Raw genomic sequence first — 19,167 nt, forward strand, 5'->3', positions numbered from 1 at the left:
CATACCACAATCTAATTAAGAGAGAAGAGGAGAAAATTTTGGGTAAACCCACTATCAATAATAAAAGAAGTTGGGAGGGCTTTTTAGGCTTCCTTTAATATCAAAGACATCAAGCAAGTTTCAGCCCTGGGTAAGACTCAACATAACATGCATGTAGGGCCTCATTGATGTAAAAGCCTTTTTAAGGGAGGTTGTGTTGGCATGAGGAGCCTCCCTCCACACACCTGGAAAAGACAAGAGAAAACTAATGAGCATGAATTGATGCTTTGAATTATTCACAGCCATCTTCAAAGCAGAGAAGGGCCTGAACCTTGCGGCAGAGTGGATTGATTTTTGCTTTCTGCCCTTTCCGTCATCTGCTACTCATAGATCAGGCCTGGTTTTACTCTTGACAGCACCAGGTTTTCAGGACCATTCTGTTTTCAGAAAGACCGATTGGCCCAAACTTTATTATGTGGGCTTTAATTATTTTCAGAATCATCACCTGCATCAAATCCTGGATCCCAAACTATTCAGCAGAGAGCTTTTATAGTGAGAATGACTTTCAAAAGAAGTAGTCTTCAAATCTCAAGTTGATAATATTGTGGTCACTTGGTAGCTTTCTACTGCAAGGGAAACCCACAGCTGGGGACTTGACACCAAGAATCCCATCTCCTGAAGTACTTCAACTGAGGTACAGTTAGCTTTTCTGACTCTAGTGCAACTCCTTGAGGTTGCAAAGAGGAGTGTTATTTTCATCAGGACCTGTTCCACTGGTAGCTGGAAAATGAGGGGTAAGGTCCCAGCATGGTCTTGGGGTGGAATGAGTAGCAGGCATCTTGAAGAGCGCAGGAGAAACAAGTTGACGTTAGTGTGCTTTCTTAGCGAGGCCACCAACACTGAGCTGGAAGGCTATTTCTGACTTCTGAATTTTCATTGCTGGATAAACATGTTCTTGGATGTTTTAAATACATGGACCAAAGATTTGAATTCTAGGGATGCCTGACAGGCTAGAAATGGAAATGTATCCAGGCCAATGTTTCTCTTAAATCTTTCATTTTAGATTAGTTACTAAGGAAGGTGTAACTCGTTTGTATGTCATGTAATTTGTTTCTGCTACTGTGAAATCACTTTACTACTGGAAACAAGTGCCCTCATGAGGGTTTTTGTATTATTTTATCTTTCAGAAATATTTTCTGTACAAACTATCCTTTATTACAGTATGTAGATCTTTGGAGTACCTAGATATTCACGTCAGATTGTATTGAATATTATTATAACAACAGGATCACTTAAAGGATATACTGTAAATCAAAGAAAAAAAAATCTGCTGCCGCTATAGCAAGTCCCCATTGATACAACTTTCCATACACTAGGGGTGCATTATAAATCAACGCAGAGGCAGTCTCTTAAAATAAGCACGTGCTACCCCTGATTTCTTGTATCAAGTCACACAATATTTTCAGTTTAACTTGTTGCCTAACTACTAGCACACCTGGGTAATACTGTTCCCAGGCAACAGCATATAAGCACAACAAGAATAAAGCAATGGAAATTTCAATGCGGTCTTTTAGTAGAAGTCTTCTGAGAAGGAGAGGGAAATTGGGAATATAAGGTATTCAAACCACAGAACTCAAGGCATTAGTAGAACTTAATTCTGAGGAGGGTAAATCTTCAGAAAAGATCAAAGAGAAAATAAAACCAATTATGAGAACATTACAGATAAAAATAGCTAATAGAGCATCTGTTTTCATAAAGATATGTAAATATGTAGAAGAGAGACCATGTGCCATCATAGAAACCTACCAAGACTAACAGCGTAAAACAGTGTTTACTGAGGAGTGTCTGTGAACTCTGTTCTGAGGGCTTCCAGAGCCATCAGGAGTGCCTGGACATTTGCTGTGGTTCAGAGCTGCTGAGCTGTGCCAGGACTGCGGGCTGAGGAGCCTTCTGAGGCTAAGGAGAATTTTGGCCTCTAATTATGTCCTGAAATCTGTGCATGTCCAGGAAGACCCAGAGACTAAGCAGGCTGAACCTCTTACCTGCTCCATCCTCTGTGATTTGGGGAAAACTTGAAGCATAGTTTCCAAATAAGCAGCAAAGGCATGGAGGACGGTATTCCTGTGCTGAGCGCAATCTGGCATGTGGAAGAAGGCCTGGGTTTAAAAGCTATGTAGTTAGGCTTGGATTTAGGCAGATATCCTAAAGCAGCTGCAAGGAGGGGGGAAGTAGGGGAGAAAGACGAAAAAATACATCCCTCTCACCACACATTTTCTTCTGTCTTCGTCTCCCTAGATTTGTAAAAATTATTCTTAGGAATCTTGCAGTGTGGTGAAAGCATGTAAAGGCTGAGCTCATAAGAGAAGTCAGTATTGCTGCTGTGCACAAACCCCACACTCTGATATAGAGTTAATACTTCCAGATTCTATTTCAAGATAAAAAATTGGCATGGGGATGGCCCTTTCTGCCATCCTTAGTTCTGCAGCTCCCATTATGTGTACTTTTACACAAATCTGTGATGTGGCTTAGAGAGAACATCTATGTCAAGTTCAATTTGGTAAACCTGAATCATAACTGAATTTATTTCAATAGTGGCTGCACCATAGTCTTAGTTCCAAGGAGCATCAAGAAATATTCTGCCCATTCCTAATGCTGGTGGTGATTCCTACCAAAGAAGTTGCAGAAATGGATATATGTTCCCATAGTGGAGCCTCTTGGGCTGAAGTACTTTAGGAGGGGGACAGGCTGTGGATCAGCTCTGGGGTAAGTAGGCTGGGGGACCCCATGGGAGCCATGAGTGACACTGTGGAAAGGTCTGTGCCACCTTCTAGAGTAGTATGGGTGTGAGGTGTGGGGATGGAGAGAACAGGGAGACTCAGGGCTGAGACTACCAAGATGAAGTTGGGTGAGGTTGCTGCGTTGAGGGAGCAGGACAATATGTGTGACTCCCATGAGAGTGTGGGGAGGCAGGGCAGTTGACAGGGAAAAGGAGCAAAAACTGGTTAAATATAGGGCACTGGTATGGTGGTTTAACAGCAACCAGATCAGCACACAGAAGAGAGCATAAGGCTGCATCCTTCTAGCTGCAGATAGGGGGGGAAGAGAAGTGGAGTGCCAACTTTGAGGTCTTCACAGCCATGAAGAGAAACAGTCACAGAATCGCCTAGGTTGGAAGGGACCTTTAAGATCATCTCAGTCGGTTCCTGAGGTAAAGTGGTTATTGACCACTTTAATGGCCAGAAGAATGTAAAAGGACAAACATTTGTTGTGTCAGCCTGTCATGATACTGGAATAAAAGTAGACTCCTTATGCTTTTTATATAAGTATTTACATCTCTTTGTCCTAATCATATTATTTTGGTGCACTATGATTTAATATGCAAATTTGCAAGAGAAAGTCTGTCTCCGGAAGTCCAGATACTATGTTATTTTTCCTGACAGATAATAACATTATCTGTAATAATAACTCTTGCTACCATTAAAATAGACATATGGTAAAGGCCATTTAATTTCTCAGTGGCAAAATGCAAAATGTTCTAAGCAAAATGCTACTAATCTTATTAAAGTGTTTCTTGTATTTTGCAAGGAACTTCTAAAAGGTACTTACCGGAAGACTCAAAAATTCATTAAAGTAGTCCACAAGCATATCATCTGTGGCTAAGCATTCTTCCTACAGAGAGACAAAACCACAAAGCAAAGCTTGTACTAATCTGCACTAACATGGTTTGAATGCACTGTTGCCTCAAACAATGACTTTTCCATGAGATATGACATGCAAACTTTTGCTAAAGGTTATTTCCCACTTTTGAGAATACAATTATTGCAACTTCGTTATATTCTAGCCACTGCACATCACTGAGGTCCTAGCAATTTAAAAAACACACATGAAGGTAAATCCTTTGCCAAGAAATTTACAGATAAAGCCTTCAGAAACCCAACAGCTTCAATGTGCATAAGCTAACAGTCTAGAAATTCCCCACATTATACTTTTCTCCCTCACATCTGGGAAGGAGAAGAGTATGAAAGTTCACCAGAGCCTGCTTCTGCTCCCGCACTGCTGCTTGGGGATGTTTGGAATAAAAGGGAGTTCACTGATCTGTAATTTGGCTTACCAAGCAAGCAGTATATGCCATACTTGACATCTGACAGAACTGGGAGACTTCCTGTTGACCTCATCAGAAATGAAGACTGCATCTGCAGGTGGTTTTGTACCCTTTCTGACCCCTGCATTTTCAATCCTATTAATAAGACTCAAAAACTGTAAAACAGAAATTAATTTTATTTTGCTATGACAAATCAACAAATATCAATCTCAGTCTTATTTCCACTGCACTAAATAGCATCACCACCACCCTCATTTCAATTCAACAGAAGGTACAAGTAGAACATTATTCCATTGATGCTCAGAAATCTGTCTTCAATATAATGAAGACTTCTGAACAAGTTTTAATAGTTTCAGTTTCTTGAATATTCTATTATTTCTGCCTCGAAACACAAGGAGAATGCACCTAAATCAAATGTATTTGCTGATATAAGCAAAGGTCTTGTGACACCAATCTTTTCTTCTCTTTCTTAAGTTCATTTTCTTAAGTTCATAGCACTGAAATGCACTAGGGATGAACAGCGTGTTAAAGAGAGATTATGCACAGTGTATGTGGTATCACTTACAGGCAGGCAGTATCTTGATGCAAACTCCACGGTGTCTCCACCTAGAGACAGCTTGTACTTAGGTAAGGAAGAAATCTTGAGCTAATCTACTGTAATATGAACTCAAGAAGGCCCCTGTGTGCTGCATGACAAGACAGAATCAGACTTGATGGTATTTGTCCAGCCTTAGTCTGCCAACATTTATTCCTTAGCGCTATGTTTGCTGCTATGACTGATACAGGACAGGCAAGTTACCTCATGCTCATTCCTGGAAAATGCTGAACAACACTGAAAGCGAGGCTTTCTGCATCACACAGATTGTGCTTCATTTGAATCACAGGCACATGGTCCAATGCAGCTGCAGTACCATGGACCCAGACATGTTAGGGCCCTAATTAAATAGGAGAATTTACCAAAGTGTCTAACCCAAAGCATTTTGAAGCCAACAGAAAATCCTCGCACTAATGTCGCTAGGCAATCAATCAGTTCCGGAAATCTCAATTCAGTATGTGTTAACACAATTAACAAAAGAAAGTCATTAGAAACAAGCTACAGTCTGCCTCACATTTGGTTTGGGTAATGCACAACTATATTTGACCCTGATAAGGATGAATCTGAAGGTGGCTAGGTATAATACCCCACGTGACTATTTTATTGTTTTAAAGAACTTATTAAAAACAATAATTTATTACTGGCTGAAGTACAAGCTCTTTAAGAATATACAGGTAACATGTGTTTTTAATTTGTCAAGGATACAATTCTCTGTAGTCCCATATAACAGCAAGAAATGTAAACACAGTGGTTGATTAATCAATAAAATGTTTATGATCTTATTAATGCAAGCTTTATTACTTACTGATCCTACTGCATCTATACACAATATACTTTCCTCTGGGTTTTGGAGGGGTTTTTGTGGTCAGTCTTATTTTCGTTTGAAAGCATAGTTGCACTTTCATATTTGTACATTTTAGGTTATGGAGTTGCATATACGATACTACAGCTTAGATTTTTGTGTCAGGAAGCATTTTGTTTCATTTCTGCCTATGCCATCTTTCCTGCTCCATAATCCAAATTATGACTAGAAAAAGCTGCCTTACAATTGCAACTGGATGTCAGGGTGTGCTAAAAATTGGTCCAAAACTGTAGTTTTGCCTTCGTGCAATTTGTGTACAAATAGGAATACCCTGGGCCTGATTTCTGACACTCTTAAAATTGAAAGGAATTTTAAAATCATTTCAGCAATGGCATACAATCATTGTATATATTTTGTGGAAAGAAACCTAATTTCTATTTATAGTATTTGATAGCTTTCTCTATTACTGCCATCATGAAAAAATATAGAAACACAGAAATATTATTAGACACCAAAAGATAAGCTGAACATGGGTAAAAGCGGCACCATCTTGAAATGCATAAATAATACGTACAGCTAAATATCAGCTATATATATCATTTATCTCTACCTGAATTCATGTTGATTCTTTTATGATAATAAATAGTATAAATAAAATAATATCTACAGGCTCCCAAAAGGAATAGCAATACTTTAAAATACACAGTTACAAAGGCATCCAAAATGAGAAGAGGCGAACATTACCTAAGCTGCAAGACTTAAGGTGTCATTTCCTATGACGTAACAGACAAACATATCGGCCTTTCGAATGAGAAGACAAACATCAGGGAAATCCTACAATGAGTTATGAGCAAAGGGCAGAACAAGTAAAGCAAAGAGAAGATTGTTAAACCTGTCACGTTGAAACTTCCAGTTGATTGTTTCCTTCCTTCATCCTATTTCACGTTCCTTTCCATTTCCATCCTGAGTTTCCATAGGTTCCTCTTACTTTTTTTTTTCCTAGTTATTTTCAAACTAAGTATTTTTTTCCTCTTAGAAAATTGTAAGAAATTACTCAGTACTCCATACTTACACAGAGGAAAATGAGAAACAAGACAACAGTTTGCAAAAACTTTTTTTTTGCTCTACAGTTGCATGACAAAATGACTGATCAAGCCTTATAAAGCATACTTACAAACACTTCTTCTGTTATACATGGAGGCTCTGAAATACGAAAATGAAACATCATACGTTATCCAAACAATACAATCAAGCTTGTTCAACTATGATTACTGAACAGAAACAAAAAGTAGTGAGGCATGACAACCTTCCTGGATATTCTGAAATAAAATTACTCAGTCTGAGGAAAAAAAATAAACTCTAAGAAAATGTGGTAATGTTGACCCATACATAAAAAGGTTGAGAATCACAAGAATGATTTAAATATAATTAAAGTATTATTTAACTAGATTATTTTACATACAAATCAGTTCACTTCTTGTCAGCTTTCCTCTCCAAAATTGATTACTAGAAGCTTGCTGGGTTTAATGAAAACACAGATTTGTATGAGACTCTGGGAGCCTCGAACAGCAAATATTACGAATCATATGATAAAATTAAAAAAAATAAAACTAATTGTGGGTGTTCCCAGATAACCAAATCTCACTTGTTCTAGGAGAATATTTCGTCTTTTGTGATGCCATTTGAAGGGATTAAAGCTCTCTCTTCAGATCGATAAGTTTTGCTGGGAAAGTTTAAACCTAGCATTTCAAAATCTCTCTCTTTTGTATCTATACCTGAGGCAACCACCCTGGGGTCAGGCCCCCTGCCTGACACAGAGCCGGAAAGCGCTACATACCCGTGGTAAGCCTCTTCGACCACATCTCGGATCTACCCACATACGGGCCGGCATCCACACCTGCATGCTTACCACCTCATTAGCAGAGGTGAAATCCTGGGCTACGGACCAGAAATAGAAGCTGCAGAGCTGCTGGGCCTGACTGGGGAGTGCTGGTCTGCGGTGGGGCGGGCTGGCCCTGCTGCGTGGCTCAGGGCAAGCGGGGTTGCTATGGCACTGCAAACAACACATGGGATGAGCCGGGCGGCAAGCAAATGCTTCCACTGCTGATGGGAAGCAGGCTCAGATATCAGGCACACTGCTGATGTGGTCCCAAAAGAGATGCCTGTGAACTAGGAATTGGAGGATATTTGCAGCAAGAAATTAAGTTAAATGCTCTTTTCTCAATTGGCCTAGGCAGTTCTTTCTCTAAAATGATATTCTGCCTTCTCCTACATTAGCAAAGCCCTTCAGCCACATGAGATTTTGCCTTAAATAAAAAATATCTTAAAACATACAACTAATGACCAATGAATTTATATCATGTACCAAATAATTCTGCACCTCTAAGCAGATCGTGAGGCTTGATCCCAAATAACAAAGTCAGTCCTACCTGTGGTAGACAATTTCCACTGCAGCTAAGTAAGAAAAGGCAAGGAGCATCATATTCCTAAAGCCCAGATGAAACCGGGGCTGTTCCCTAACAGGTACGAACGGCTCCATTGCAATGTACCAGAAACACAACCTGCAGCCTTGGCAAAGCCTTCGCCCTGCTGCCGGGACCCAGACCTAGCAGAAATCCAAAGGCAGCTGCGTTTTCCCTCAGTTAGGGGGTTTATAAATAGCATATGTGGAAGGGGAAAAGACATTAAGAGATATAGAAGAGACTCTACTCCTAGAATGTTAATGTATAAGGATATAAGAGAAAGTCACATTTCTGGTATGGTCAGCTGAAGCTGTGTACAAAGAAGGAATTCAGGCTCCAGTATAAGGTTTTAAGTGGACTTCAGGTGTTCCACAACTGGGATCAGAAAACATTCTACCTAGTTTCTACCCCTCTTCCTGAGGGTTCTGAGGGAGCTGGCAGAAGTGCTTGCAGAGCCACTTTCCATCATCTACCAACAGTCGTGGCAAACTGGGGAGGTCCCAGCCGACTGGCACCTAGCAAATGTGACGCCCATCCACAAGAAGGGTCGGAAGGATGATCCAGGGAACTACAGGCCTGTCAGCCTGACCTCGGTGCCTGGGAAGGTGATGGAACAGATCATCCTGAGTGCCATTATGCAACACATGAAGGATGCCCAGGTGATCAGGCCCAGCCAGCACGGGTTCACGAGGGGCAGGTCCTGCTTGACAAACCTGATCTCCTTCTATGACAAAGTGACTCGCTTGGTGGATGAAGGAAAGGCTGTGGATGTTATCTACCTAGACTTTAGCAAGGCCTTTGATACAGTGTCCCGCAGTATTCTGCTGGAGAAACTGGATGCTCATGGCTTAGATGGGTATACTCTCTGCTGGGTAAAAAACTGGCTGGAGGGCCGGGCCCAGAGAGTGGTGGTGAATGGAATGAAGTCCAGTTGGCGACCGGTCACGAGTGGTGTCCCACAGGGCTCGGTACTGGGGCCGGTTCTCTTCAACATCTTTATCAATGATCTGGACGAGGGGATCGAGTGCACCCTCAGTAAGTTTGCAGACGACACCAAGTTGGGTGGGAGTGTTGATCTGCTGGAGGGTAGAGAGGCTTTGCAGAGGGATCTAGACAGGCTGGCTGGATGGGCTGAGACCAACGGAATGAGGTTCAATAAGGCCAAGTGCCGGGTCCTGCACTTGGGTCACAGCAACCCCAGGCAGCGCTACAGGCTTGGGGAAGAATGGCTGGAGAGCTGCCTGGCAGAAAAGGACCTGGGGGTGTTGGTCGACTGTCGGCTGAACATGAGCCAGCAGTGTGCCCAGGTGGCCAAAAAGGCCAACAGCATCCTGGCCTGTATCAAGAACAGAGTAGGACCCGAGAGGTGATTGTCCCCCTGTACTCGGCACTGGTGAGACCCCACCTCGAGTACTGCGTCCAGCTTTGGGCCCCCTACCACAGGAAAGACATTGAGGTGCTGGAGCAGGTCCAGAGAAGGGCAACGAAGCTGGTGAGGGGTCTGGAGCACAAGTCTTACGAAGAGAGGCTGAGGGAGCTGGGGCTGTTCAGCCTGGGGAAGAGGAGGCTGAGGGGAGACCTTATCGCTCTCTACAACTACCTGAAAGGAGGCTGTAGAGAGGCAGGGGTCGGTCTCTTCTCCCAAGTTACAGATGATAGGACAAGAGGCAATGGCCTCAAGTTACGCCAGGGGAAGTTCAGGTTAGATATTAGGAAATATTTCTTTACTGAAAGGGTTGTCAGGCATTGGAATGGGCTGCCCAGGGAGGTGGTTGAGGCACCATCCCTGGAGGTATTCAAGAGAGGAGTTGACATGGTGCTTGGGAATATGGATTAGTGTTGGGTGGTGTGGTGGTGTGTGTGGTTTGTTTGTGGGTGTTTTGTGTTTTTTGGTTTTTTGTGGTGTTGGTTTTTTTTTGTTTTTTTTTTTCCATCGGTTGGACTAGATGATCTTAAAAGGTCCCTTCCAACCTAGGTGATTCTGTGATTCTGTATGTATCTGATCCTAGAACTGCTTAAATTCTTCAGGCACCTTCAGGGTTTTTGGCATGAAAATTCCCTCAAAGGTCCTACTGCTGCTTATTTCCAGAACAGCACTGATTTCAGCAGCTTGGCATAAATCCCACTGGGATCAGTTGTACAAGATGTCACATATGCAAGTTACTTGAAGGGCTCCTTTTAGAAGCCTAATCCATCAGCTGTGGCCAGGAAGTGCCCAAGATGCACCATGAGCTTCCCATTCCCAGTAAACTTTGTCATTTGTTTCCCCTTTCACAGAACTGTTTAGTATCTCCAGTCATGCTCCTCAGCAGTGAAAAAAAGTTTTATTTTAATTCATATGACTTTGGTGGAATCCAAGATCAAGTAAAAACAGAACAAATGCACATGCTCAGGGACCACAGCTTAAAGTCCAGGAAATGATGACTGTAAAAAAGGAACAAGCAGCAAATCAAATATAGAGGCAGGGAAAATGGCTTCATCTTCTAGAAAGACATGGTATTTTGCACTCTACTCTAGAGGTACATTCTCACTCCTGGGGCTGCCTGCCTGAATACCACCATCACTGCTCTAATTACTAAATGCCAGGGTAACGTCTGAGTATCTTGGTGGAATGCTGTTAGCTTCTGATTTGTTTTTTAGGCTGAATTGTTTTGTGGTTGGTTTTTTTTTTCACTTAAGCGACGAACAGTTTTTCCAAAGACCTAGCAGATAAGCTGAATAACATCATAGCCAAGATTCACATTTCAGCCAAAAGTTTGATATATATGAAAAACATTCAACAGAAGCAAAGAATAAAATATAAAGATTCAAACTTAAGTGAGCTATAGACAATTTGAATAGCATGATCAGTATTCTAATGAAGCATTAACTACTCTGTAGTTCTCTGCATGCAAATTCTATTCAAGATGACATGACAACAGGTTTAACAATAGGTTAAAACTAAATGGCAAACATTTCAACACATGATTTCTTAGTGTTGTGTATCAGGACATGTTCTATTGTGATTATGAAGTAGTTCAAGTAGGTACACCTAATGTATATGTAAGGGAAATATGTATAACAGGATAGTCCATAGAATGTTAAGTGAAACCTTTCCAACAGGTAGAACTGCACTGCATTGTATACAAGATTGCATTGCCTCACAACCAAACTATTTAATATTATTTCAAATGCTTAAGCTAATGTTCATTCCACTCCTTTCCCCCCTGCTCCTTTTTCTTTCTGATAGGGGTTTAGATAGTTTTTGGTGTATAATGTTCTCCCAAACTTCATTAGCTGCTTGCAATTTCTGAAGAAAAAACAACAGAAACATGACAAAAGTGTCTTTTTTAAAATTAGAAATGGAAGCCACAAGTCAGCTTAGCTAGAATTGAAGTTTGGAAATGAGTTTAAAAAAAAATTTCCTTTTTCTCTCTTTCTGTCATCTGGTACATTTTGGTATAAAACTCTTAGGTCTTTTTTCTCTTCTTAGTGTGCTTCAAAGATTGCATTTTGGATTAAGCTCATCAGGAAATATACACTGCACTCTCTCACAGAGAATCTATTAGCAGTCCTTATCATTTTCTCATTATCTTAGTTAACATACATTTAGGTCAAACATTTTTTGTGCGTACATTTCAGTCCTGATTTTATATTGTCAGTCAAGCGTTCACCAGCTGATGAAGCTGAGATATAAAGATTAGTCTTATTTTCCTACTTTTTCCTCTTTCCATGCTCTTCTCTCATTTTCGTTTTGATGATCATTTATCTCAGCAGAACTGCAGACTTATAGAATGCTTCATAAATATAGCCAAAGCTATCTATTCCAAAAAACATCTGATCTTATAGAAAAGATGAATGGCTAGACAGGATGGAGAGTAAGTTCCCAAAAAGGTGATACCAGTTAAACTCTAGACAAGAGAAAACAAAAAGACTAGAAGTGGGTTTCAAATTATTAGCATTTTGAGAAATGATGATCCAGCAGAGGGGGTCAGCACAGGAAGACAAATGGGAGAAAAACAAATTGGTTCTTTCCATCCTTGCTGGCATCTCCCTCCTCTGCTCATTACTGAAGAGCCATTTAGAGAGGTGAACTTTCAGTCAGGACTTTAATCTGCCAGTGTCCCTTTCCTCCACACTTCTCAGAAATTTGTGCTTTCAAACATTTACCAGGAAATTTTTCAAAGTATCAGCCAGGAACATCAGATCAAAATTGCTGAGACAACTTTGCACTCAAAGAAACAAGTGGATAAGCTACACCAGCTTGCTGGGTGAACAAGTCCCCTCGTTGTGATTTGCTCAAGTAAAGACAAGACATAAATTGGGTTGCTTTATTAAATGCAAATGTGCGCTTTTGTTTTTCGGTGCTAACCTGTGTTTAATTCCTGGCACTGGTCACAGTGAAGTCATGGACAGCCCCATAACTAATTACTCATTCAAAAAGTAGCAAATACTATTTAAAAAAAAAAATAATGCAGATAGGCATCTGAAGGGATCTCCAAGGGCACCTATAAACTAATTCCCATCAGTTTTCAAAAGAAAGTCCCCATCTCAGATAGAGGTGGGCATTTCATCTTGTGATATCTGTAATACCTAAATATCTTTACAGTTTACAGAAATCCAACTTCACTTGAATGTAACTACTCTTTTTTCTTTGGATGACTGCCACGTACATTTTAGCTTTTGCTGCTTTCAGATGCAATCTCATAAACTGGAAACAGGTGCTAGGAAACCTATTTAAATATTGACTGCAGAACTGCCAAAATGGGAGTCAGATCCTGAGAGGAAAGCACAAATTGATCGTCAGATAGCTGGCCCTTAAGTGCCTTAAATTATTCTGTTGGCAAAATGGCAGAAGCTGCCTGTTGTGGTAGTACAGTCTCTCTGTGTTAAATCTGATAGTTCTAGTTTACAACACAGTTTAATGCAATTCTGTGGCTGTCAGAAAAAGTTAATGCAGACACCTGAGGAAACAGTTGCTGGGAATATGAGAGCTCAAAAGAATTCTGAAGAGAGAATAAAAAAAAAACCAACCCAAACATTCTTAAGATAGCCTAGGTAAAGAGAAAAAAAAAAAGAAAGTGCTTAAAAAAAATAGGAAAGGCTAAATAGTAAAGGAAGAGGTGCAACGTAGCTTTGGTTTATCAACATTAGAAATGTTTTACTAGTGGAGGAGACTGGCAGAGGGAATGCAGTTCCAAAGAGCTTGACCTCTACAGAAGTCCCTATTGGCTTAATAACTGTAGAATATTCCTTCACTTGTCCGTGTCACCAATGGCCCAAGGATTCCTATAACAACCTTATTCCATCAGGACGAAGTAGAGGTGTTATATCAAGTTTAAAGGCTTTAAATAAAGTTTAAATTCCCTTTGCTTGTATGGGTCAATACATATGGGTCATATGTTTTGACCCATATACAATACGAGGTCGTTGTATGGGTCCTGGAAAAGATAAAGGAAACACAGAGGCATACCTGGAAAGTGAATCAGAATTTGGAAGGACCACCTAGCAATTTGTGATATACATTTGTACATTTGTTAACTCATACACACCAGCTTCATCCTTCATACCTGCAGTCATCTGAACCCTTCAGAAATTCATACTAGTGTCTTAAGAGATAACTGCTAGAACTTTAGGAGAGCACCATACCATCTTTTCTAATTTTGCAAAGGAGCATTAAAACTTAATTGAAAAAACTATTCAGAAGGATTGTGGCAATTTGAAGACAGAAATAAAGTCATTCTGTGAAGACAATATGAAAATCAGGAAAGAACTACTAGACCCACATGTATCAAACCACATACAAGATAAAAACAATTGGGATGGTGCCTAAGTTTACAGCAAGGCAGAGAGAGTTTATTGCTAGCAGCCCTACTACAGTTAACGTAGCACAAGCTTTCACCTGAAACATAAGATACAGATCAGAAGAAACTATGACAGTTATATCTCACAGAGATTTCACTATCAGGGATGCATCAAATTTTTGCACTATGCACAAAAGATTGCATTGTCACTGTCAATTCTCCACTTTTCATGTAGATAAACTGGAGTCATGTTTTGTAATACATTTTGGCTGTGCTAATATAAGCTTTGCAAATTTGCTTGCACAACTAGAAGAAGTGATGGTAAATTTCATGACAATTTTTTTTCTGGGGTTACTTGTAGCCTGGTGTAAGTCAGGTCAGTTCCTTGATCTAGGCCTAACAGATGTTAACCAATTAAGGAGACAACAAAAGAGGCATATGAAGAAGCTTCAGCAGATAGGAATAATATACACCACTAATGCCAAACACATCCTTTAAGATCATCTCCTGGCAGTATGTGGCATATACTGAACAAGAGACACAAAATGCATGTAAGTCTTCCCAGTCTTGCTGTTACAATCAAACAGATGTCAACAACAGACCCCAAAACCAGGGTTCCCCAGGTAGGAGCTAAGTTATCCATGTGAGATATTACTGATACATCAAGCCTGTGGATAACAGCAGTGCTGCTTGAGACAGCACATCCCACTGACTACCAGTCCCCACCCTTTTGCGCTATACTGCCATGGCTGCTTGTGTAGCTGTATAATGAAGCAGAACTGGGCAAATGATCCAGATTAAAAAAAAAAAAATTCAGGAGGAAAGAAGGAAAAGTCTTGATGTACGTCAGCTTCCAGAATACAGCAGTGTGAACACAACAAGTGTTAAGAATGGTATAAGAATCCATAACTAATAGCTGCTTCTTAAGATTTCAATAGTGCTTCAGAAAAAAAACATACAAACCTATAGCTTTCTTATTTTGTAGATATTCTACTTTCCTACCTATCGCTCTCCCAGTCTCCAGAAGTACCTAGTTAAAGAATAAAGAACACATTAAGTTCCCAAATTCTCATCTAGTCTTCATTTAACAGACTGAAAAAAAAAAATAAAAATGCTGCCATTCTGATTTTGTTTAAAATATGTTATGTGGGAATACTTAGCCCCTTTCCAATTTTGAGGTTAAAAAAAAGTTATTTTTTTCTTGTTCACTAAAGGCATCAGAACATCAATTAAGTATGAATAAAATGCATACAATAAGATGGTCTTCCTGTGATCATTTTAAATCATGATAGATTGAGGAGGCACTTGTAGATTATCCACACTTTGCAAAACCATACTGGATTTTATTATCAAATACCTTTTCTGTAGTTGGGAAATAAAGTCCAGAGTGTGCAGCTCCTGAAACTATCAATTCTCAAATACTTCAACCGCAATACTTCCATAAGAGAGTTACTTTTTCTAGGCAACACCAGACTGGCATGGAGACCACTGTCCATGGCTGAGGGAGGAACTAAGCCAGCAGTCGCTCTTTAGGCCAATCTTGCCTGGTTGCTGTAGGACCTGGCTGTGTGCCCAGCTTAGCTTCACCCTGGAGAGGAGGCCCTGGAGAAGCAATACCATCTGAACTGCTTCCCAGGATGCCACTCTTGGCTTGGAGATTTTGGCATGCATCTCCTGGGGGCAGGAATTATGGCCAGCCTTACTTTAAGCTATTCAAAATATTTTGCATTTGTAACATTGAATTACTGTGTAAGGGTTAAAGCAAGAAGAAAAAAAACTAGTGTTCTGTTCTGTAAGAAAAATCTTTGGTGCCCCCTTGTGATAAAATATTTTTATGAACAGAATGTATGCATTTGAAATAAAGGATGACTTTGAGTGAGGAAAGCAGTTCAACCCTTAAGGTAGTTCCACATTTAAGTTAGTTAATTGAGTAAAGCATTTCTAGAATTAGTTTGCTTTCTTGCTTTCTTTCAACAACATTCTGTGTTGTATGACATTCTCCCTGGACTACTCTATGACAAGTATTGAAACTACAGAAGAAGTCCAGAACAGGAACTTAAACAGTGCACAAGTGAGCAGAAAACAGGACTTATATCTTGCCCTTCACAAAAAAAAAAAAAAAAAATAAATCATACTTGCTCTTAGTATGCCCATTTGGGACACAGAGTTTGGGAACAAATTCTTGACAAGTACCCCCACCAGCAAGACTGGAGAATAACTGCATCCCGATAATAGTTTTCATACACCAGAGTACACAATGGGAAAAGGATAAAGGAAAATTGAACCTGAAATTCCAATATTTTGTGAGTGTTACTTTTGTACAAAATTTTTACAAAGGCAGGAGAATGTCCTCAACACAACCAAAGTTTGTGTTTAAAAGCCAAAAATGTTGCTATCACCACAATCTGTGCAGCGTGTAATCTATCAAAATGTGTACCAGGAAAATGTGATTAATTCATATGAGAGGAAAACTTCATTTTGTATCCCAGTTGTCTACATATAGGCTGGCTACTGAGCTATCAAGTCCTGGCAGAACAAAGCATTTCTAGATGTGTCCTCCCAAGTAATGAGTTACAATCAATTCAGTACTTAGGGAACTTTAGAGTCTGCTCAGTGAACATGAGATAGGAGTCCTCCATTTAGACAACAGCAGCACTTTAGGATGATAATTAACATTTTTGCTAAAGTGGAATACCACTGCGCAACTGCTGTCTAATTCTGCAATAACCTTGCGACTCCAAATAACTTTTAGCCAGTGTTACTATGTTTATCTAGGGTACAATTGCTTCCCAGCTAGCTGTCCCTCTTTTGCCAGAAGTTACTACCCTTCTACCGGCTCTAGTCAAGACACCATACCTATATTTAAACAGCTTACAGAAATAGGTTTTTCACTATGATTCAGGACTGAAAAGAAGCAGTTGAAATACAGACTCAGTTGCCATCCCAGTTGCCAAAGACTGAAGGTGCTTACAGAATTAAGACACAACAATTCAGTGATCCTCACACAGATGTTTTCAGAATGAGTTTTAGAACACAGAGGGGAAAAATTAGAGGGGCTTTTAACACATGAACTCCAGTATCCAAGTCAGAGATATGTTTTTATATGAAGCTTCTAGTATTAAACACCAATGTTTGAGTTCATTCAGAACTCCATGCCACCCATATTTTCAGCTGAAGAGTTGGTTTCTTTACTACTCATCCATTAACAACCAGTAAGGGCTTACTACCATTTAGGCTTTCAACAAGTTTAGGGAGGTTCTAACACTGTACAGAGGCTTGTCAAAGTAAAGAGAAAAAAATGTTAAGACTTCTTGTAATGAGAATTTCAACTAATCAAATCTCAATTTCAGGAAGTAAAAGCAAGCTTTGTTTTGGTTTAACTAAAAAAAAATACATCATTCTCAAGAGCAGTCAGGTTTTGGGGGGCATCTGACAAGTAATAACAGAATCTGCTAGATGTTTTGCATCAAAAAATTCCTTTAAGATTCACTACAGAAAAATTGTGCACTTATAAAAAATGTAATATAATCACATGAAATACTAAATCACCACAAGGCTGAAGTAAAGAAAGAAAAAAGGCCTAAAGCTTAGTAGTACAAGATACGAGTTTATGCACTTAAGGCTCAGTAAGAATTTATGGAAGAAATTGGAATCTTTTTAAAATTTGAGAGAAGAATGTGGGAGTACTACACTTAGGGACTAAACTATGAGTGTGTGGAAGACATGTAGAAATACGCTAATCTTAGTATGCATTGGTCAAAGTAGTTCTGGTAGAGAAAAGAAAGCTCCAATATTATTCGAGGTCTTGAGGAGGTTTAACCTGGAACACTGGTTGCACAGATAAAAAGAATAGATTCTAATGGAAACAGTGAAGAGTCATTAAGACAATCCAAGAGACAGAGGTTGTATCTAAGAGATGAGACTAAGCTCAGACATTTTTGTCAATGAAATAGTGAGGGGGTATACTACACAACCATAACATTGGGAGAAAAAGTATAAGTGGAGGAAAAGATGTATAGAATAACTATTTTTATAGCAATGCTGGGGAAAAAAAAGCAAGCGAATAGTACAGCGATGTGGAATAGGTCTCCAACATAAAGGTCATGAGACAGTATTCTATCCAGTTTTAAGACAGAACTTGGCGAGTTCACACAAGAACTTGACACTACACTCCAGGAGTCCCTTTCTTATCTGACACTCCTGTATCTCATGTGCCTATGAAAACAGAAAGAAAAGGAATTATATCTTATATTAAAATTAACCTGCATGACTTAAATTGCTTAAGGGGTACCAATGAATAAGCAATATATGGAATAGGAAAATAATCTAACAGATGTTGATGAGCTCCTTAATTTAACAAACAAAATTTTATATCATTTTTAGCTAGTTATTGATAGAACATACTAACATTCACTAGCCTATAAACAATTTAAAAGATTTGTAACATTTTTTTGCCTCAGCTCTTCCATACTTGTCACCAAGGAAAGAATGATCAGAGACTTAAGTAATTTCAATTTCCTTCTCACAGACCACTTGAGGTTTATGGTTGTTGCTCCAAAAAAAAAAAAAAAGCTTCATGAAGTACAATTCTTGCAGCAATATCTGTCAGCAGCAAAAGGTTACTTCTAAGAATTCTGTTTTAGAATTTAAACCCCCAGGTCTGGCTCAAACCATCACCTTCAGAAATCTAAATGCATTCCCTGGGAATCCTTCATAGGCAATATCACTCCTTGCACTACAGATCATACCTGTCTCAATGGAAATAAGGATTGCAAAAATAAGGTTTTCAGCAGCAAATAAGCCCAATATTACCTTGAACATTAATTTTAATCTCATTATCCCCAACTTCCAGACTGAAAGATAATTCACTTCTCCCTTTCCAACAATGTTGTCAATTGCAAGAAAAATAGAGCTGGAGAATAATTATGGGGAGAATATTTTAGGAGACTCTTGACCATTGTAATTTCTACCCAACAACCACTTTTGCAACCTTCTTCTCTGTACTAGCTAGAAGCGTTAGTACCTGGCCTCAGGTGTTCGAGAATTAATTCAGCCCTAGGGACATGAATCCCTAGACTTCCTGACACTCACTGTTTTTATGTTTGGGGTTTTGTTTTGTAGGGCATTTTTGTTGGGATTTTTGGGGAACATAGGAGCCTATGTTCTCTTTTTGTTGTTTCATTCAAGTTCAGGCTCATATAGCTTAGTGGTATCTGATGGAGACTGATTGAGGGATGGAGTACACAGAAAAAAAAATCATACTAACCAGGACTCAAAAAAGAGTTACTTCCACTCTCCTACCCCAAAGACTTCATTTCTGTCAGTAAATCAATCAAATATCACAAAAAAATTTTGTTCCTTTTACCCAAACTATTAGATGCTATTAGATAACTATAAAATACTTAGTGTTCCATCAGATATATTATCCTTACCCACACATTAAG

General features: G+C 39.5%; 1 protein-coding gene across 1 annotated transcript in view; it reads right to left on the reverse strand.

The window, feature by feature from the left end:
* RGS22 (regulator of G protein signaling 22) overlaps positions 1-7,340 on the reverse strand; it is a 59,274-nt gene extending 51,934 nt beyond the window's left edge. The window contains exons 1-3 of the mRNA XM_074145959.1: positions 7,316-7,340; positions 6,653-6,681; positions 3,586-3,648 (exon numbers count right to left, since the gene is read on the reverse strand). Coding sequence (XP_074002060.1) covers positions 3,586-3,648; positions 6,653-6,681; positions 7,316-7,340 — 117 coding nt within the window. The remainder of the gene's footprint in view (positions 1-3,585; positions 3,649-6,652; positions 6,682-7,315) is intronic.
* Between the last annotated feature and the right edge of the window lie 11,827 nt (positions 7,341-19,167).

The sequence above is a fragment of the Numenius arquata genome, chromosome 3, assembly GCF_964106895.1.
Source record: "Numenius arquata chromosome 3, bNumArq3.hap1.1, whole genome shotgun sequence".
NCBI classification, from domain to species: Eukaryota; Metazoa; Chordata; class Aves; order Charadriiformes; family Scolopacidae; genus Numenius; species Numenius arquata.